This window comes from Monodelphis domestica, chromosome 3 (genome assembly GCF_027887165.1).
Source record: "Monodelphis domestica isolate mMonDom1 chromosome 3, mMonDom1.pri, whole genome shotgun sequence".
Taxonomy (NCBI): domain Eukaryota; kingdom Metazoa; phylum Chordata; class Mammalia; order Didelphimorphia; family Didelphidae; genus Monodelphis; species Monodelphis domestica.
Window position 1 is genome coordinate 949,676 of NC_077229.1, and position 20,369 is coordinate 970,044.

A 20,369-nucleotide genomic window follows, 5' to 3' on the forward strand; every position below is an offset into this window, starting at 1 on the left:
CTTTGCCAGAGCTGGCTCGCTAAGCTCTGTGCCCGGGGGAGGCATCTAGGTGCCAGCCTGTGCCATGGGAGCCCCCAGGCTTTCTTCCTTCTGAGCCTGGCTGGTAGGGAGGCGCCCCCACCCCCAGGATGCTGGAGGCCAGGGTGGACCTGTAGGTGGGGCTCAGGGGCGGGGCCGACCACTGGCAGGCCACGCCTCTGCTCCTGGCTGCCGGTGCCCCGCCCGCAGGGCTGAGTGTACACAGGGAGGCCCCGCCCCTTCCCTCTTCCCGACCAATCAGACTGCCCCCCGGTCCTCCTGGCGCGGCAGCAGCGTCCCCCAGTCAGTTTGACTAGAGGCGGCCCCGGGCTCCCCTCCCCATGGAACAGGCCTCCCTGCTCCCTCCCCCGCACAGCCAGGAAGCCTGGCCCCCTCGGGAGAGCAGCGTCAGCTGGGTGACCCTGGACGAGTCATTTCACCCCCTGCAAAATGCGGACCAGACGCCGCGGGGGCAGTGCGTGCACTCGGCGCGGACAAAGCTCCACAGGCCACCGGGCGCGGGGGAGGAGACGCTTTAATGGCGCCGAAGGGGAGGCGGGGAGGCGGGGTGGGGGAGGGGCGAGCCGCAGGGGCTCCTGGGAGGTCGCCGAGGAGGGAGGAGGGCGCGGCTGAGGGGCGTCCGCGCAGGAGAGGCTCCGCCCACAGCATTGCAGCAGCCTAGCAGCATTGCAGGCGGCCCGGGCTCCCCGCTTCCCGGCCCGCCGCGGCGCTCGCCTCCATTCCTGGAAGCAAAGGTGGAAAAAGCGGCCTGGGCTGGAGCCCCGCCTCGGAGCTGCCCGGAGGGGGGAGGGGCCTGGGAAGCTTCCCCCCTCCCTCCCTCCCTCCCCCCTCCTTCCTTCCTTCCTTCCTTCCTTCCTTCCTTCCTTCCCTCCTTCCTTTCTTCCTTCCTTCCTTCCTTCCTTCCTTCCTTCCTTCCTTCCTTCCTTCCTTCCTTCCTTCCTTCCTTCCTTCCTTCCTTCCTTCCCTCCCTCCTTCCTTCCTTCCCTCCCTCCTTCCTTCCTTCCTTCCTTCCTTCCTTCCTTCCTTCCTTCCCTCCTTCCTTCCTTCCTTCCTTCCTTCCTTCCTTCCTTCCTTCCTTCCTTCCCTCCTTCCTTCCTTCCTTCCCTCCTTCCCTCCTTCCTTCCTCCTTCCTTCCTTCCTTTCTTCCTTCCTTCCTTCCTTCCTTCCTTCCTTCCTTCCTTCCTTCCCTCCTTCCTTCCTTCCTTCCTTCCTTCCTTCCTTCCTTCCTTCCTTCCTTCCTTCCCTCCCTCCTTCCTTCCTTCCTTCCTTCCTTCCTTCCTTCCTTCCTTCCTTCCTTCCTTCCTTCCCTCCTTCCTTCCTTCCTTCCTTCCTTCCTTCCTTCCTTCCTTCCTTCCTTCCTTCCTTCCTTCCTTCCTTCCTTCCTTCCTTCCTTCCTTCCCTCCTTCCTTCCTTCCTTCCCTCCTTCCCTCCTTCCTTCCTCCTTCCTTCCTTCCTTTCTTCCTTCCTTCCTTCCTTCCTTCCTTCCTTCCTTCCTTCCTTCCTTCCTTCCTTCCTTCCTTCCTTCCCTCCTTCCTTCCTTCCTTCCCTCCTTCCTTCCTTCCTTCCCTCCTTCCCTCCTTCCTTCCTCCTTCCTTCCTTCCCTCCTTCCTTCCTTCCTTCCTTCCTTCCTTCCTTCCTTCCTTCCTTCCCTCCTTCCTTCCTTCCTTCCTTCCTTCCTTCCTTCCTTCCTTCCCTCCTTCCCTCCTTCCTTCCTCCTTCCTTCCCTCCTTCCTTCCTTCCTTCCTTCCTTCCTTCCTTCCTTCCTTCCTTCCTTCCTTCCCTCCTTCCTTCCTTCCTTCCCTCCTTCCTTCCTTCCTTCCTTCCTTCCTTCCTTCCCTCCTTCCTTCCTTCCTTCCTCCCTCCCTCCCTCCCTCCCTCCCTCCCTCCCTCCCTCCCTCCCTCCCTCCCTCCCTCCTTCCTTCCTTCCTTCCTTCCTTCCTTCCTTCCTTCCTTCCTTCCTTCCTTCCTTCCTTCCTTCCCTCCCTCCCTCCCTCCCTCCCTCCCTCCCTCCCTTCCTTCCTTCCTTCCTTCCTCCCTCCCTCCCTCCCTCCCTCCCTTCCTTCCCTCTTTCCTTCCCCAGGAGGCCCCAGGTCAGGCCCTCACTACCCCCTTATTGCTTGGGCAGGACCCACAGAGTAGAGATGGAGTCTGGAATAGCCGGGGCCGCCCCAAGTGGTGGCCCAGCAGGGCACCAGGGCAGATGGGGAGGTTCTGAAGAAGATCTGGGGGTCTTGGTGGGCTCTGAGCTCAGGCCAGGTCCAGAGGGGTCTGCAGACACGTACGCATGACGATGGCAGCGCCGGCTCCAATCTGGCAGTGGCGGCCATCTTTCCTCTCCAGCTCCTGGAGCACAGACTGCTCAAAGGCCAGGGCGGCCACTCGAGTGAAAAAGGCCTTGACGTTCTCCCCTGCGCAGGCACGGGTGGAGTGACCAGTGGGGCCCATAGGATTCGCACCCACCACCCGAGCTCTCCATCGAGGGAGACGCTCCTGGCCTGAGCCCAGCCCCAGGGGCCTCCCGTCCTCCATCATTTCCCGACACCAGGCCTCTGTCCCCTGCCCAGCACGTTGCTCCCCGCCCCCCTCAGCTTCCTGGCCCACAGTGGAGGCCCTCGGTGGGTGGCAGGCACAGGCATGGGGCCCATTGACTCGGGTCTACAAGGATTGGCGCCGGGCGCGCATGCTACGGATCCAGAAACCGAGGCACGAGAGCCGGCATCTCACCGGTCTTGGCCGACACCGACCAGTACTCGGCCCGCATCTCCTTGGCCAGGCGGATGGCGTCCATCTCGGTCTGCTCGCAGGCGGCACCTGACTGGGGGAGCGAAAGGGGCCGGCCCTGGACCCGGGTTCGAATCCCAGATCTGCCCCTTGCTGGGACTCCAGGATGACCCCGCCCGGCCACCCCCCTCCCCCGCTGACCCCCGGTGGCTCACCAGCAGGTCCTTCTTGGTCCCCACTAGGAAGACAAAGCTGGATCCCGGCTCGTTCTCCCTCTGGGCCTCTGCCAGCCACTGCCTGGTACCAGGGACAGGGGAGCTAGCCGGGCCCAGCCAGGAGGCCCGTGGCCCGCAGAGACCCCCCGCGCGCCGGGCACTCACCTGGTGTGGCCCAGGGTCTCGACATCCGCCAGGTCAAACGTGGTGATGATCACTGCCCGGGCACCAGAGGGGGAGCTCGAGGGAGGCCGAGGCCCTGCCCCTGCCCGTGCCCGTGCCTGCCCTGCCCGCCCTGCCCACTCTGCCCATGCCCCTGCCCGCCTCCAGCCTTAGGTCCTTGGGCCGAGGTGTGCCCTCCGTGCCAGGCTCACCGTGGGCACCCCGGTAGTAGGCCGAGGCGATGCACTTGAATTTCTCCTGGCCGGCCGTGTCCCAGCTGTGGGGAGACGAGGCGTGCCTGGGTGGGGAGGGGCTGCGTGGGCACCTCCCCTCCCCTTCCCTGCACCGCCCACTCACATCTGGAGGCTGAAGGGGACCCCCGAGACCTCGAACCTCTCCATCTCGAAGTCCACCCCGATGGTGGCCTTGTAGTCACGGTCAAACACATCTTTGCAGAACCTGGGGGTGAGCCCGGGCTTCGAGCTGCCTGGCACGGTGCCAGCAGCGGGCACCGAGGGGGACTGGCCTCCACACCCACGTGGATATAGGCCACGTCCGGGCCCTTCCCTCCTGGACCCCGTCCCCTCCCCCTGTCCAGGGAGTCCCGCCCCACTTAGGGTGGCCCGAGGGTCTGGGAGATCTCCCCGCCTCTGCTCCCTGCCACGGCTGACCTCTCCCGTGCTTGGGGGCCACTTGGCCCCCCCAGATCTGTTTCAGAAAGGCCACCATGGGACACGCCTCTCCCTTCTGGTCTCCGGAAGTGACCGAGGAGGGAGAAATGACCTGGGGGTCGGGCTGAGGACAAAGGCTAAGGAGGAGGGAGGCCAGTCCCGAGCCATTGGGCCAGGGTGAAGCCAAGCCCAGCCCCGAGGGGCTGAGAGCACAGGGGGCAGAAGGGGGGTCTGAAGTGCCCCAGAAGGCTGGAGGGGCCCGGCCAGGTGGCTCAGTGGACAGAGAGCCAGACTTGAAGAAGGGAGGGCCTGGGTCAAATTTGCCCTCAGACCTCTAACTGCATGACCCTGGGCAAGTCACTTCACCCATGCGTCTGCTTCGGAACCAGAACACAGCCCCTTGGGGGTACCGGATGGGAGAGGGGAGCCGACGGGGCAGGAAGCCCCAGCAGCGTGAATGGGGCCCCGGCCCTGGCAGCTCACCCTCTGCCCAGGCCGGTGGGGCAGCCGGGAGAGATACCTGTTGATGAGGCTGGTCTTGCCGACGTAGAGGTCTCCCAGGACCACCACCTTGGACACCTTCAGCCTGGGGGCACGGCGAGAGCCCGGTGAGAAGGTGGCCGGCCAGCCCACCATCCCGCCGCCATCTGCCCCTGCCCTGGAGCTGGATGGCTCCTCTGCCCACCAGGAGCCCCCGACGCAGGCCCTGCTGTGTGCCAGGAACTCCCTCAAGGAGCTCCCAGGGCGGGCGAGGGGGAGCTGCAAACAAGCTACAGAGGACAGCTGGGGAAACTGAGGAAGGCTTCCTGGAGAGGAACTTGAAGAATGCCGGAGAGGAGGAGGGAGAAGCTGCTTCTGGTCGCAAAGGTGGTGGAGTAAGGAATGCTCTGAGCACACCCAAACCCGCCTCCCACCAGCCAAAGAAGCGGACCGCGACCACCGCACGGCAACGTGGGAGCGGAGCAGAGTGCTGAGGAGCGGCCCGGGGAGCCCTCGGCAGACGCCCAGGGAGCTGGCATCTGGCTCGATGCAGTGCACACAGCACCCGGGGAAGCCCCAGGAGCACGGCCGAGCCTCACCATGCAGGCACAGCCTGGCTCTGGAAAGCAGCAGGGCCGACCAAGATGCAGACTCTGGAGAGGACAGGGATGCCGCGATGGAGATGTGAAGCTGGCAGAACAGAGCAGACTAAGGGGAGCATTCCTGGCGTGGGGGATGGCCAGAGAGAATGCCCCAGGCCAGGGTCACGGACCCAAAAGTGCATGGCAGGGAGTAAGATAGGCCAAATGGAGCATTTTACATTTGCACCTGAGGGAAATAGGGAGCCACAGAATTCATTAGGACATGCTCAGATCCAGGCTTGGGAAAATGCTGCCTTTCACCTCTGAGGAGAGGACAGACTGGAGGGGAGATCTGTAGGCAGAGCTCCGCCCCAGCACTGCTGCCATGGTTCAGGATTCGGGGAATTAGGGTCTTTACTAGGGAGCAGCAAGGGTCAGAGGAGAGAAGGGGGCTCCACTCTAAGTGAGATGGTGCAGGAGTGAAACTGACCAGGGATGCTTACAGAGGTGAAACTGACCAGAGATGCTTACAGAGGTGAAACTGACCAGAGATGATTCCAGAGGCGAAACTGACCAGAGCTGCTTACAGAGGTGAAACTGACCAGAGATGATTCCAGAGGCTTTCACCTAGAGATTCGGGCTGCTTTTCCTTAGTGGCTCACACTCTGAATTCCCTGTCCTGTCTTGCTGTCTGGCTGCCTTGCCTGCTCTGCTTCTCTGCTGATCTGTTTTATCCACTGCAGTTCCTGGCGATCCTGAACCATCTGGCATCTGATTGTGAGACCAGGCCTGGGTCCTTTGGGATCTAGACCTCCCCTGGGCTCTATGAGGCTCACACAGACCCTTTCCTTAAACCCAGCTGGGGGGGGGGGTTAGTTTAGCCAAGATCAGGGACTGGGGGTTTGGGCAGTTAGGGAGGATTAGAGTAGGGGAAAGTCACTGAAGAAATCTCTGAAGAGATAGTAGATCCTGGGGTGCAGTGAACCTTCCATGACCTCATGGACTAGAGTTCCTCTTCCCAGGTGTTTGTGACATACTGTTCCTGCTGAGTCCGCCAAAACATAGAAATCTCAGTTAGAGGCTGCATAAACAGATCCAAGAACTCCTGAGATCGGGCAGCTCCCCTGTTCACATTCTGGGGAGGGGAGGTTGTTCCTCTGAGGAGAGCCTTAAATCTTGGGTGCTGCTCACAATAAACGTTCATGATCCCTCTTTGATAATGTTCCAGTCCGTCTTTCGTTCTGGGGACTCCGTAGATGGCCCTGGCACTGGGGTATTAGTCAGGAAATTGGGTTTAGGTTATCCCATGCCCTTCTACCTCATTCTTTTTTTTTTTTAATTAAAACCTACTTTCGTATTTCATTGAGTGGTTTGTGTGTCATCTTTGAGCCAGGCTCTGTTGGCCTTCCCAAGCCTGATAAATCTGCTGCTCCTGGCCCAAACCTCTCCATCTGGTCCCATCCCTAAATCACCCTCCCCACAGTCTGGGGTGGTTTTGGGAAAGGCCTGAAGGGAGTTTTCAAGCCTGGTTGTCAGTGGTGTCAGGTAATGACACCACATTGTCCAGTCAGGCACCTGTCACTCAAATGCTGGCAGCTAAGTAAGCTTCTAAGAGACTAACTGGCAGGAGCTGTCCCTTCAGCACTCAAGTCCACTAGCCCTTTGACAGAGGGCTGTCAATCAAAGCTAGCTGTTGCTGTCCAGCACTTAAGCCACCTAAGATCTTTGCTAGAGGCTTGGCTTTTCAAAGTGGTTGGAAATGTCACAAAGATATTTTTGTATAAGATTCTGTTCCCTGATTACTAACGTCGATCATGGAAGGAAGTGCTGTATATACCTTATGTGGTATTTGACTGGGAGCCCAGAATCTTTTTTTTTTTTGGCCATTGTTAGCTTGGAGTGTAATAAGACCTGAGGTGAGATTTACACTGCAGATGGTGTGTTTGGCTTTTGGTTGGGCATACAGATTTAGGTGGCTCGTCATGGCTACTCTGTATACAATCGAGGGTGTTTCTACTATGTTGTTTAGAGATTCTGAGATGAAACAGGTACATGATGTTGTTATTACAACAAAAAAAGTTATGATCCAGCTCTGGCTAATGCTGCTGTCCATGGAAAATGTATCAATACTGATCGTAAGCATGTTGCTAGAAATGGTATTGGGCAATTAGCAGAAGGAAGTGATGTAACCCCAAAGATTCCCAGTAGGCTAAAAAGGGAAACAGAGGCACTAAACACAAAACCTGCTTCCTTTAAGAGATGTGCCTTTTGTTTCTCCAGAGAATGGAATCATTCATTTAAAATCACACAAGCAATTCTCAGCTGCAGAATGAGAGGCAATCAAAAGAACAGATTTTTTTGTGATCGGAGAGGATAAGAGGGCCATAAAGATTTGTGACCCTGATTTTGCAGATTTCTCTCTTCTGATGGAAGAGCTATTCATGAGGAGAGAGCGAAGGGTTTGTAGAAGAAGCCCAGACTAATCCTGCTCTAACACCATGGCCAGCTGATTTGGAGGAACTTGATTTGAATCCAGTCCATAATTACAGAGCATGAAAACAGGCAGGGCAGTCATTGATAGAAGTAATGAAGAGGAATGCTGAGAGACCTGACACACAGCTGTCGAAATTTGGGCTTTGTATAAAGCAGGATGTTGGGGAGTCGCCTGCAGCCGGAAGCTGCTGAATTGTCACTGGGGCTTGGTGTGCTCTCTGAGGAGTGCCTGTACTGTAGGAAGAAATTGTTAGAAACAGCTGTCCTCACTGGGAGAAAGTGAGTCTGGAGGAATTCAAGAGGAAAGCTGTTGGGGGTTTGCAGCAGACATAGGCCATAAAGATTCTAGTGTTGAAGATTGAAAGAGACAATGACAAGATGCAAATCAAAAAGTAAAAGATAGCCGGTTTGTTAATCTTCTGCTACTGACCTAAACACATCCATTTGATCCCCTTCCCTAAATGGCCCTCCTAACAGGTGGCAGAGGAGAAACTGACCAGAGGGGGGGAGGGTGGCAGAGGAGAAACTGATCAGAGATGCCTACAGAGGGGAAACTGACCAGGGGGAGGTGGCAGAGGAGAAACTGATCAGAGATGCCTACAGAGGGGAAACTGACCAGGGGGAGGGTGACAGAGGTGAAACTGATCAGAGATGCCTACAGAGGGGAAACTGACCAGGGGGAGGTGGCAGAGGAGAAACTGATCAGAGATGCCTACAGAGGGGAAACTGACCAGGGGGAGGGTGACAGAGGAGAAACTGATCAGAGATGCCTACAGAGGGGAAACTGACCAGGGGGAGGTGGCAGAGGTGAAACTGATCAGAGATGCCTACAGGGGGAAACTGACCAGGGAGGTCTGACCTACAGAGGTGAAATTGACAAACCTGTGGCCTCTAAGTTGGGAGCATGGAGTCCTGCAAGGATAAGGTTGGCTCCCCAGTGACAGGGAAAGTGGGAGGGGGAAGGGCTGGGGAGAAAGAGAATGAGATCAGTTTGGGACACTGAGTTTCAGATGGCTCCTGGACGTGCAGTGAGAGATGTCTGGGAGGCAGTCGGAGGTGGGCAACAGAAGGTCAGCAGGAAAGGCAGATGGGAAAATCCTACATCTCGGTGGGCCACCCGGGGAAGAGGGAGGAGCCAATCAGGGGACAGGGACCTGCTGGCCAAGGAGAATGAGGGGGGCTGGGGACCTTGGAGAGGGCAGTCTTGGAAGAGTGCTGAGGGAGGATGGCAGGATGTGGCTTCTCTTTCCTCCCCCTTCACGCACCCTAGGAGCATGTGCTGACCTCAGGGGAGCCCGAGGCTGGGTCTCCCTGGGCACTAAGCGTCACCCTGAGAGATGGGCTTTCCCACACTTGGCCTTGTGGAGTCTCTGAGAGGCCCCCAGGCTGGCTGCCCAGAGGGGTGTGAGGACAAGCCACATCCGGGGATGCTCCCTGGTGGCCACTGCAGCAGGGCCTGGAAGTGAAATCTGCTGTATGGATCTCCTGCGCTCCTCGGAGAGGTCATGGCTTACAAGTGATGCTTTTTAGGTGTGAAAGGGCCCAGAGCACCCGACCTGGAGACAGGAAGTCTTGGGTTCGAATTTGGCTTCAGGCACTTCCTGGCTGCATTCCCCTAGACAAGTCACTCAACCTCCATTGCCTAGACCTTGTTACGGCTCTGCTTTGGAGCTAATCCTTGGTACCGATTCTAAGACGGAAGGGAAGGGCTTTTAAAAAGAAAGGGCATGAAGGGGACTTTCTGGCTTGAAGCGTCTCTCTGGGGGCAGCTGGAGATGCCAGGGATGGAGCGCTGGGCCTGGAGTCAAGAAGACCCAAGCTCAAATCCAGCCTCATGCTAAGGACTCAGTGATTCCGGGTGGGTCACTTTGCCTCTGTTGTCTCAGTTTTCTCAGCTGTAAAATGGGGATACCTCCCAGAATCTTCAAAAGGACCAGATGAGATCTTATTTGTTAAAAAAAAAAACCAAGCCAGAAAGGAGCTGGCCCAGGGCCTGGCATCCAGTAGGTGCTACCTAAATGCCTGTTCCTCCCCCCCCCACCCCGCTCCTCTCTCAAAGGGTCCAAGCCAGCAGCCAGGGGGCAGGGGGCAGTCATGCCAGCCCCCCTGCCCTGGCCCACACCCAGGCAGCCCAGAGGTCACCCATCGAGGGGTTGTGAAGCTCCAGCCCGCTCTTCCTACCCAGGAGAGCGCCCCGTGGCACTGCGAGCAGAAAAGTGCTCTCTGGGGCCGGCTGTGGGCTCTGTGCAATGGGAGCATGGAAAGTGGCCGGACCTTAGCATCTGGGCAGGACGGAGCCCAGGGAAGGGGGAGACTCTGCCCAGCTTCTTTTCCTCCTTTCCAGGCCTGTTATGAAGCCATGGGGGGCCCCAGAAATGGCCCCCCAGGCCTTGCTCACAGGCTGCCCAATGGCTCGCACTCAGGAGCCCTTATGAAAGCTTCCCGATGTGCCGCTGACCGCTGGGGTGCTTAGCCCTGGGCCTGGCCCATCAGTGCTGCAGACTTGTCTGCTTTGTAGCCAGGGCCCAATATCTACCTCTCAGGCTCTGCTGCTCCTGCTCTCATCCAGGGCCCTAACATCTGCTGCTGCTCCCCACTGCCTTGAGGCTACCGTCACCCCTCCAGCTCCTGGCTGCAGCCTCCTCTTGTTCCTCTGAGCCCCTATGGGGCGGCGGCACCCTCTCCTGTTTCGGACCCCCTTCCACTGGCTCATGCCTCTCCATGGCCAGGCCCCACAGGGAGGGCAGCCTGAGGCCTGGGCCTGGTTTACATGCCTGGCACACAGCAGGCAGCTGGTGAATGCTGAGGCTGGGAGGGCCTCCTGCCTGTCGCTAGCCTTGGTCCTGCGGCCCTACCTTGGGCCACAGGGCAAGGGAATCTTGCTAGGCCTGCCTTGGAGGCTCCCAGGCCCCAGCCCTTCACCTCCAACCCTCCGTCCCTGTGGAAGCCCACCTGCCTAGAGGTGCCTGGGTGGAGGGAAGCTGTGTGGGCCTGACAGCAGGCTGACACTCCTGGCCTCTGCTGGTCTCCTGGGCCCTCCTTTCCTCCTCAGTTCCCTTTTATAAACCCCCTCCACCTCAGCAGAGAGCCAGCCTCACATTCTCTGGAATAGAGGGTGGCCCTTTGTGGGAGCTTCGGCTTCTCCCTTCTCCTGGGCTCCAGGGATGGTCTCACTCTGGCGTGACCCCCATTTGGTGTCCAGAGCCCAGCCCCAGCCTCCTTACACCCCAAGGAGCTCGGCCTCCCTCTCCAGGTCCCCTCCCTCTCGCCATCCCTTCATTGCTGGCGCCCCATGAAGGCAGGGACTGTGCTGAGCAGGAGGCCCAGTGCACACAAGCCCTTCTTCAATTGTGGCGGCCTGACCAAGCATAGGGGTACGGGGTGTGCCTGCCCCACCCTCTCTTGACTTCACAGGTGGGCGAAGGAGCCAGAGAAGTGACGGCCCTGCCTCCCTCTCCCTGGTGCACCCAAAGGTGCCTGGAAGCAAGCTGGCCACAGAGCTTGAGCAGAGAGGCCAGCCTTTCCCCTCTGTGGCAGTCCTCTCCTCATGAGCCCCGGGGACAGGAGAGGCAGGCTGCCACAAGGCACACGCGGTGCCCATGTCCCCGGGCCTTGGACCGCCAGCAGAAGAAGGCTCAGCCTCCCTCTCGGGAGGATAGCTAATGGGGCACGGCCCTGGCATCAGGCTTCCCAGCCCTGGGCTCAGCCAGCTGGCGCTCCTGCCTCAGTCGGGGCTGTCCACAAGGCCACGGCTGTGCTTGTCCCGGGCCACGGCGCTATCACTCACCCCACGGTGCCCGTCCTTCTCTCCCGGCAGGCAGCTTGCACCTGCCCGTGGAAATGCTCCTTGAGCTGAAGGCAGGCCTCGGGCGTGTACCACTGCAAGACACAGACGCGGGGCTGTGGCTGGGTCATGAGAGGAAGGCCGGGCAGCCTGTCTTGCTCTGCCCGCTGTGGCCCCGTCTGATGACTGGGTGGACCATCGTCCCCTGAGTCATCGCCAGGGACCCTCAAGGGGGTTGGGCGCCGCCAGGGGTGGAGGCTCTCCCTGATCCGGTCCTCCCCACCGGCTCCAAGGCGGAATGAAGAAATCCACCCCATTGCTCAGAAAGCTCTGGACTCTGGTGGCCCCAGGCGTGGCCTGAGTCCAAGGACATCCCTGCATGCCTCCCACGGCCTGGGCCCCAGAGCCAGCCGGCATGGGCTTATTTGGCCCCTGAAAGGAAGATGGGTCGGAGGGGGCGAGAGGCCGTCGTCCAGCGTTAGGGCATGGAGGAGAGTCTTCCCATGGGAGAGGGCACAAGGCCCCCCTGCCCAGCCACAGAGGGGGCAGCGGGCAGGGGGAGGGCAGGCGGCATGGATGCCTAGGAAGGGGCCGGCCCCCAGGTGATGGGAAGGGCAGAGGCTGAGGGCTGCCCTGGGGCTTACCTTGGGAAAGTCGGAGATGACTCGGCCTCGGCGGACGGGCAGCCCCAGGGGCATCGGGTCGGCTCTCATCCTGGCACGGCCCTAAGAGACACAAGGCAGAGAGTGGAGGCGCCAGAGGCCGAGGGCCCCACCAGGACGCAGGATGTGGGCACGCATGGGAGGGCCGCCCACAGAGCCTTGCGCCCCAGAGGTCCTGCTGCAATCTGCCCTGCCTTCGCCTTCCCCTGGCTCTCAGAGCTTCTGGGGCAGCCCTCAGAGCTGGCCTCCCTGCCCCCCCCTCGTGCCATCTTTCACCCGACTCCTGGGGATTCGACCTGCCAATGACTCTGTGAAGGAGGAGCTGCAGAAGGCCTACTGTGTGCTGTGAGCCTCATCTGACCCCCCAACAACCCTGGAGCGGGGAAGGGGCTCTCAGGGATCCCATTATAGATGAGGAAACTGAGGCACACACAGGGTCCCCTGGCTAGCAAGTGCCCGAGGCTGGATTTGAACACAGGTCCTCCTGACTCCAAGCCCAGAGCTCTGGGTCCCAGGCAAAGTGAAGCAAAACTGATCAGGGAAGATGGCACAGGATGGGGTGGGGGGAGGGGGCTTTCAAAAGGAAGCAGTGTGAGATTTAAAATAGTGAAGCCCATAAACTGTAGTGAGTTAAAATGGTGGAAGATATAAATTGTGATAGATATAAGAGAGGGTGAGTAAATCTGACCGCAGAAAATATGTTTCACTACAGTGTCTTGGGTTTGAAATCAAATATAAGGTGGTCGCCAGGGAAATATTCCCAATTATTCAAATACCCAAGTCAACTGGGTTTTATAGAGATTTTAATTAATACAAATGTGGAATTAAAGAAAAGAGAGAAAAAGGAAATAAGTATGAAGGGCCTTAAGCCAACATGGCCTAGACCTGAGTCTTAAGAGAGAGATCAGTCAGTCTTCTAACACTCAACACAAGATCTGTCTAAGCAAGGATTCTAGTGACACCAGGCCAGCATCATCTCAGCTGCTTTCACCAGCTCCCTCCTCAATCTGAATGTTTCAGAATGACCTCCAGCTCTTCTCTGAGCTGTAATTTTTAAGGGCAAAATCTCCTATGTCACCTCCCCTAAGTTCTTCCATCTACCAATCACTGTAGATGTTTTCCAAAAGACAGCCCATTTTGAATTCACAGCTGAGTAGATTAATCTCTTTAGTAAGTCAGAAAAAAATGCTGCTGTGTCGACTAATTTCATTAAGAGAAAACCTCTGAGTAAGTTTTCACCTTTTAGGTCTAAGTAGTTTACAAGTTGCCCCACCTTTATAGGTACCTAGCATCCCATTGTATCAATTCATGGCTCAAAGAACTCCTTTCCTTTATAAGTATGGTTTTCAAGTACTTTCATTGTTTAGCAAGGAGTTTTCTCCCCTAAAGCAGTCTTAAGTAGGGGTGGAGTAGGGGTCCTCCCATAGCAAGGAGTTTTCACATTCAAGTAGAGTTCTCACTATCTGGTAGGGAATTATTTCAAGCAGGGAATTAGAGGATTCCTCAATGTGGAGTAAAATTCATAAGTCTGTGAAATTTTAAGGTTTACAGCAGCCATCAGAGGAAATGAGAAGTCCAAAGCTCTGGGTACGAAATAAGAAAGCCTAAAGGCATCCACTAAGGGGGAACATTGGATCGGGGCACTTCTCAGACCAGGGGAAGAGCTCGCTTGGGCCCAAGGTGAAGCCCAAAGCGCCACCAGACAGACCAACCCACGTGGGCATCCCAGGAAGGAAGCTGCCCACCCCCCGGGCACCACCATGGATGACACTGTGGAAGATAACACTGAATTGGGATCTGAGGGAGAAGTGGCTCTTTGGCCCCCAGGGATGGGCTATGAACCAGGGGCTCCTGAGCAGGGCTGGATATGGTGACGAGGTCCACCGGTGGCCGCCACGTTGGGAGGGAGGAGGGGGGCCTCTGTTCTTCAATCAGAGAGGCTCTGGGGAGAGCTGCCACAGGCCACAGGAAGCGGCTCTCTGGCCCAGCCGCTGGAATTCTGTGGCCTCGTTTTGGCCAGCCAGGAAGCCCGAGCAGCAGCAGCGGATACAGGCTGCCGAGAAGTCTGTGGCAGGGGCTCAGGGAGACGTCCTCGGTGCAGTGTGGAAGCCGGCGTGATTTTGGAGGGCTGATGGGGAAGCAGCTTCAGCCCTGGGGTGCTGCAGAGGCGGTGCTCTACGGGTGCCCATGGGCCCATGCCCCAGGGCAATCCCTGATGGCAAATAGGCAGCTCTCCATGCCCAGGGTGCCTGTCCTCAGCCCATGGCAGCGCCTCGGGGCCCTGCTGCCCTCCGAGGAGCCTGGATCCAGACCCAACACGCAAGGGGAGGGCACAGCGTGGGCCACTATGTCCTCCGCGCCCTGGCAGCCGTCCCTCGCCAGGATGCCCAGATCTCGCCCGCTACCCTGGCTGCACTCCCGACTCACCCAACACCCTTGGCACTTGTCACCAGGACTGTCATCTGCTGGGCCGCCACCACGTTGCACGCGTGGCACCAAGTGTTTGTGCCACACGCCAGCTTTTCTGTGGCTGCTCAGGGATGTCGGCCTTGTGGGGGTCAGCCTGACGCTCGAGCCTAACTCCTCGGTGTTCGTGGAGGCCAAACTCATATCCCAGAGCCCCGCCCCTGCACCCCCCTCCACTCTCATCGCCCCTTGGGGTCAGGCTGTGCCCTGAGCCATCCCGTCCAGCTCCCCCTGCATCAGCCGACAGCCTGCCAGGCCTGGGCGCCGGCCTAAGCACTGAGCTCTTTGGCGAGCTCGCCTGTTTGGACCCGAAGGGAAATGGGGGAGCCGGTGGGGCCCTCCCTCTGTTCTTGAGGAGGCCGGTGGCAGCTTGGGAGGCGCCACTTTCCTCTCCTTCAAGCTGCCGCCCACCTTCGGGACAGTCCGGGAATTCTGCTGGGAGCCAAAGTCAGGCTGGGGCTGTGGAGGAAGCCCAGCCAGGTTTGGAGACTCAAACGGTCCAGTCCAGAAGAAAGCGAAGCACTTTATTGGGAGAAGAGATCGCGGGGGGCCTAACAACCCTTCTGGGGCTCCTCGGGGGCCTCGGGTGGCCGGACCAGCCTCCGTGGAGCTGGTGGAACAGCGGCTCTCGCAGGCGCCCCCTTCCCCCAGGCCCGATCCAGAGGGGGCCCGAGGAGCACGGCAGGCTCGTGGCCTTCCTCTGGCGCCCCAGTGGCCGGTCCACGTGGGAGAGGCCTGCAAGAGAATGGGGGTGTTGCCCCGGAGGACGATGGCGGCGGGTGACCCACGCGCCTCCCTCACGGCTCTGAGAACGGTCTGGGTGAGCCAGCCGAGGCTGGCGCTCAACGTGGGCTCCTGCGTGCCTGAGGCCGGGAGGCAGGTCTTGGGGCTGCTTGGCCAGCGGCTCCAGCGGCTCTTTCCTGAGGACCAAGATGGCCGCACACACAGCCTCTGGGGCTTTCAGAGGACCCACGGCGGGTCCCCGAGGAGACAGGAGGCCGGGCGGAGAGCTGCTCGCAGGCTGGGACCGTCGCCACTTGGCGGAAGTCGGCCACACCGAGCTTTTAGAGAGGGTCGTGTTGCTGAGGCGGCCCAGCGCCCACGTTCCCCAGGCCGGAGCCCAGGCACAAGAGGCTCGCCGGGGGGTCCTCCTGGGGCACCGTGCCCCCCGGCTCCACGCTCTCCTGGGAGCCTGAGTCCATGCCCGGCGGCCCTGTGCAGACGCTGCCATCGCCTCTTCCAGTGAGGAGGCTGCTGGGAGACGGGAAGTGCAAGCCTGGAATCCCCGTGGCCGGGGAGAGAGAGGGAGCGTGCCGACACTGCGGCGCTCTTGCCAGGGCCCTGAGCCCATTCTGGGCAGTGGCCTGGCTCCGAGCCAGTGTTCTTGCTGATGACGCCCACTGGGCTGCCTCCAGCAAGCCCCCCAGCCGTGCCCTCTCAATCCTGGGCTGCCTCCCTTGTTTCCTGGCATCGGGCACAGCTCCCTCCCACTGTGCTCCGGACAAGGCCCCAGGAAGCGAAGCCCCCCTGGGCCTGAGCCCTTGCTCTCTGCCCCCTTCCACACTCCAGGCACCGACACGACTCATGGGCGGCCACGCCAGCGAAGGGCCTCGGCTCATTCTGAGCTTTGGTGCTCCTGGCAGCACGGAATAGAGTCTTGGGCCTACAACCGGGAAGCTCGGAGTTTCAATCTGGCCGCGTGACCCTGGGCAAGTCACTGGGGATGATAATAGCCCCCCTTCCTCCCGGGTCCTTGTGAGGGGGAAATGAGGCAATGGCAATCTGGGAAGATCACTGTCGTCACGATGGGCTGTCCTACGGTCCCTGGGCATCTCTGGGTGTCCTTTTTCACTTCCGGGCTGGAGAGCTCACTGCTCATCCACAGCCCTCCCTGTCAGCCTTACTCTCTCTGGCTCTGACATCCCATCTGCCTTTCCGGGTGGCTGTGTGACCCTGGGCAGGTCACTGTATGTCAGAGAGGCAGGCGCCTGGCTTTGCTTCCTCTGCCCCTTCCACCCAGCTCTCTTCTCCTTTGGCAGCAGTGGCTCCAGGCCTGCCTCAGTTTCCCCAACACTGGTGGGATGTGCAGGGAGCATACTCTGCTCCTGGGGCACTCCTGCTTGGTGGCCAGTGGATGGATCCAACCCCAAGAAGCTGGATCTCTCCCCTCCCCCATCTAGCCCAGTCCAGGATATCCCTTATCCTGGCCTTCCTGGACCAAGGTAGGCCAGAGCCTGCCTCCCCTCCCCCCAGGCGCGCAGCCCCTTCCACCCTGACTCACCCGGGCAGCCGCTCCAGAAGCTCAGCATCACCATAGCAATGGGATGACGCGCAGGAAGAGGCGGGGCTGAGGCAAGCCTACACACTTGGAGGGGAGGGGCAGGAAGCAGCAGGGAGGGGCCCCAGGGGAGCTGGCCAGGCAGGAGGAAGACCCAGAGGGGATAGGTCTGGGGGGGTGCCCAGGGGTGAGAATGTCCCAAACTGGTTGTGTGGGTCCGGGCTGGGGCAAGAGACTGGCCCAGGGTCACCCAGCCAGAGGCCAGGGAGCTCTGGGCAGGGCTGGGAAAGGGAGGGGGGAAGCTGGGAAAGAAGAGAGGAGGGCCCTAGTAGGCCAAGGAGCAGTAGTAGTCAGCTTCGTCCTCTGGCTGCACCGGGGAGATGGTCAGGATGCAGGCATTGTGGGTGGCATCCTTGGAGGCCCCAAAGCGCTCTGGGAGCCCCGGCCGGCGCTCCTGCTCCTCTTCATTGTAGTAGTACAGCAGGAAGCGGGGGGCGCTGCCGGGGAACTGCTGGAACCACGAGATGCCCCGCTCGGAGATGGCCACTTCTGGCTGCAGGGAGCACAGCAGCCTGGCCGTCTGGCCCGGAAACACCACCAGAGCTTCGGGCTGGCTGGGTGCCCGCTGGGACTCTGGGGGAGACACACCCCAATGCCCTCAGGCTGGCAGCACCTCCTTCCTGGCCCCCTCTGGGGAGCCCAGGTGTGGGGAAGCTTGAGTGCCCACAGGGGCCTCCCCCCCCTCCCCCCCCCCCGCTCCCCGGAGCTCCTGGGCCAACGGCTGCCCAACGGTCCAACGGCCCCCCACCAGCCTGCCCAAAGGCCCACCGACTTACCCGCCCACCGGCCCAAGGGCCCAAAGGCCCGCTGGCCCCCCACCAGCCCAACAGCCCGCCCAAGGGCCCAAAGGCCTACCCACCCACCAGCCTGATGCCATCGTCCTTGTATCAAGGGTACCCATGCCACAGCTGGGGATCTCAGTGGCCACTGAGTCCAAGCACACACCAACAAGCAGGCACCGGGCCTCTGTGCGTTGCTTGAACACTGCCAGGGATGAGGAGCTCAGTACCAGGCTTCCCGAGCCAGCCCATTCCTCTGTGGGCAGCCCTCCTCCCTGATGGGGCCCCTTGGCATTCCTCCGGTCACTCCCGCTGGTGCGGAGCCTCTTCTCAGCCTCCTGAGAAGGCCCTCCTCCCCTCCCCATCCCTCTTCCAGGTCACCTGGTGGCCCTCCTGGCTACTGTCTCTGCCCAAGCCTCGGAGACAGCCCACGCTGGTGGGGAGGAGAAAGGGCCACTGCCAGCGGGTGGCCCCCAGGGTGCCCCTCCCGCCTGGCTCGCCAAAGAGATGGAGGATCACTCACGTGCCAGGAGGACAGGAATCAAGAGCAGAACCAGCAGGTGGGGGGCCATGGCTGTCAGGGAGGCAGAGTGGCTGACAGGGACGCCCAGAGCCTCGGGGCAGCTGGGCCCGCCCCCCACAATGCATGCAAATAAGAGCCAGCTGGGAGGGCTGCAACTGCCAGGGGCCCCAGAGACCAAAGGGGTCCCCCAGGACCCACATACCAAAGGGGGCCCCCAGGACCCACATACCAAAGGGGGCCCCAGGGGCCAGAGACCAAAGGGGTCCCCCAGGACCCAGAGACCAAAGGGGGCCCCCAGGACCCACATACCAAAGGGGGCCCCAGGGGCCAGAGGCTAAAGTGGGGCCCCAGGACCCAGAGACCAAAGGGGTCCCCCAGGACCCACATACCAAAGGGGGCCCCCAGGACCCAGAGACCAAAGGGGGCCCCCAGGACCCAGAGACCAAAGGGGGCCCCCAGGACCCAGAGACCAAAGGGGGCCCCCAGGAGCCAGAGTCCAAGAGAGGCCCCCAGGAGCCAGAGGCTAAAGTGGGGACCCCATGGCGCTGGTCCCGCAGCGAGAAGGGGAGGGTCCCGGAGCCCAGTGACCTTTTCCAGCACTTCTCGTGGGGAGCCCACAGGGAACCGGCCTCCCCCCAGATGCCACGGGTGACCGGTGAGGAGAGAGGCTGAGGCGTCGCTGGGAGCCACAGGAGCAGAGTGTAGAGCACCCCGGGGTCCGTCTTCTGTGGCTCTCTCCCAGAGAACGCTCCGATCCAAGGGCCCAGAGGAGACATGGCCTCCCCTGTGGTGCCTCTTGGTGATCCAGGGACCGAGGATAAGGACCACGGACGTGGTGCTGATGGCCGGATGCTTAGCAAGCCCTCCTGGGGCAGCAGCTCAGGGCTCCAGAGGTCAAGAAAGCACCCCGAGTGGGAGAGACCCAGATTCTAAGGCCCAGGATGTCACACCTTGATGCTCTTTGAAAACCCATCGCACTGCCGGGCACCACCAAGGGGGCTCCGACCCAGCCAGTGTGGCCCGTGGCAGCTAAAGAGCGTGGCCGGGTGCCTCATGGGAGAAGGGATCCATTCAGAAATCCCGTGCCTGGCGCTGGGGCATTGCTGCCCTCCGAGCATTTGTCCAGACCGGGGCCGCCTGCGGGTGCTGATTCCTGCCGGGTGAGCTAGGAGGAGGCTGAAAGGAACACTGGCGGGAGCTACCGCAAGGGGGCAGAACCCCGCTCGGAGCCTCTCAGCAGGTCACCCTGACATCTGGGAAGCCATGCCCGATACCCAGGCCCATCGCACTCCTTCCTGCCCGCAGACTTAGGAGCTGCCCTGCCAGGAGGAGGCGCACACCAGCCTCGGTGGACGCTGGGTTGCTGAATGATGGCTGCCGGGGCTGATTTTGCAGGGGGTGATGAAATGACCACCTGCGGGAAGGAGTGTGAGGCTTCCCAGGGAAGACGAACTGAGCCTGGAGGGGGCCGAGGGTGGGGGACGGCGGAGGACAGGCCCAGAAAGACGAGGGCTCGGACGCCCCTGGTGTTGGGGACTCTGGCGGGGGGAGTGGCTGCCCGAGGGGTCCGAACCTGAGGAAATAAAGTGCACAGAGGAAGGGGCAGCCTTGAGAACAGGGCTGGCAGCAGAGGACAAGACCCAGCCCCAGGCCCATCTCCCCGATGCCAGCGAGGGGAGGGCTCTGCACCGAGGACAAGTCGGGCCCCCAGGGTTTGACAGGGGGGCTCCTTGGTGGTGGGCACAGATTCCCTTCGCAGCTCCAGGAGGGTGGCAGCAGAGGGCACAAGCTCCTGCAGCCCTCCTTTCTGTGGAGGCCCCCAGACTCCCTGGCCCAGAGGAGCTATGCCCTTCCTTCCCCGTTGGACTGGGGGGCTTGGGCTGGGCCTCCTGCTACCCTGCAGACTCTGCCACCCTTGGGAGAGCCCTGGCGAGGGGCACTGCCCACCCCTGGAGGTAGTCCCAGTCAGCCTCAGGACTGTCTGAGGGAGCCCAAGCCACAGTCTGGCCAGCCTGGGGGGCGACAAAGCCGGGCCTGGGCCAAAGGAGGCAGAGAAAGCCCAGAATCTCGCTCTGCCACCCAGCCCCGGTCCTCTTATTGCCCCCATGGCTTTGGGGGTCCCTCAGCAGGAGTGGCTAAACCAGAGGTTAGGATGGCCCAGATGCCCCACCCCCTCTGCCACCAGGGAGGCAGTTAGAGGGAGCCTAGCTTGGGCGAGCTGGTCTGGGCTCTGTTGCCTCTGGAAGGAGGGGGAGGGGCGGGGGCTCCCTGACTGGAGCGCCCCGCCCCCAGGAAGTGACTGCCCTGGGCCCTCACCCCTTGGACCCCCATCCTCGGGGGTGGGAGTGGGCGCCCTCGTTGTGGGGGGGGGGCTCGAGAGGAAGCCCCCAGGCTCCGAAAGGGAGCTTAAAAATGGGAGGGGGGGAGGCTGTCCCCTGGAGGCTGGCTCAGATGC

General features: G+C 60.7%; 3 protein-coding genes across 3 annotated transcripts; all 3 read right to left on the reverse strand.

Moving 5' to 3' along the window:
- Positions 1-536: 536 nt before the first annotated feature.
- On the reverse strand, positions 537-16,631 carry RAB36 (RAB36, member RAS oncogene family). Its single transcript, XM_056821170.1, has 11 exons — positions 16,556-16,631; positions 11,791-11,871; positions 11,150-11,241; positions 4,329-4,394; positions 3,495-3,596; positions 3,350-3,414; positions 3,141-3,192; positions 2,976-3,057; positions 2,764-2,854; positions 2,322-2,447; positions 537-761 (listed from the first exon to the last, which is right to left on the reverse strand). Exons 2-11 carry the CDS (start codon positions 11,857-11,859, stop codon positions 697-699), a joined length of 810 nt encoding a protein of 269 aa, XP_056677148.1. The 5' UTR covers positions 11,860-11,871; positions 16,556-16,631; the 3' UTR covers positions 537-696.
- On the reverse strand, positions 14,778-17,756 carry VPREB3 (V-set pre-B cell surrogate light chain 3). Its single transcript, XM_007506710.3, has 3 exons — positions 17,510-17,756; positions 16,556-17,209; positions 14,778-15,937 (listed from the first exon to the last, which is right to left on the reverse strand). Exons 1-2 carry the CDS (start codon positions 17,754-17,756, stop codon positions 16,878-16,880), a joined length of 579 nt encoding a protein of 192 aa, XP_007506772.2. The 3' UTR covers positions 14,778-15,937; positions 16,556-16,877.
- On the reverse strand, positions 17,054-20,342 carry LOC103106824 (uncharacterized). Its single transcript, XM_056821169.1, has 2 exons — positions 17,472-20,342; positions 17,054-17,185 (listed from the first exon to the last, which is right to left on the reverse strand). Exon 1 carries the CDS (start codon positions 20,019-20,021, stop codon positions 19,113-19,115), a length of 909 nt encoding a protein of 302 aa, XP_056677147.1. The 5' UTR covers positions 20,022-20,342; the 3' UTR covers positions 17,054-17,185; positions 17,472-19,112.
- Positions 20,343-20,369: the final 27 nt, after the last annotated feature.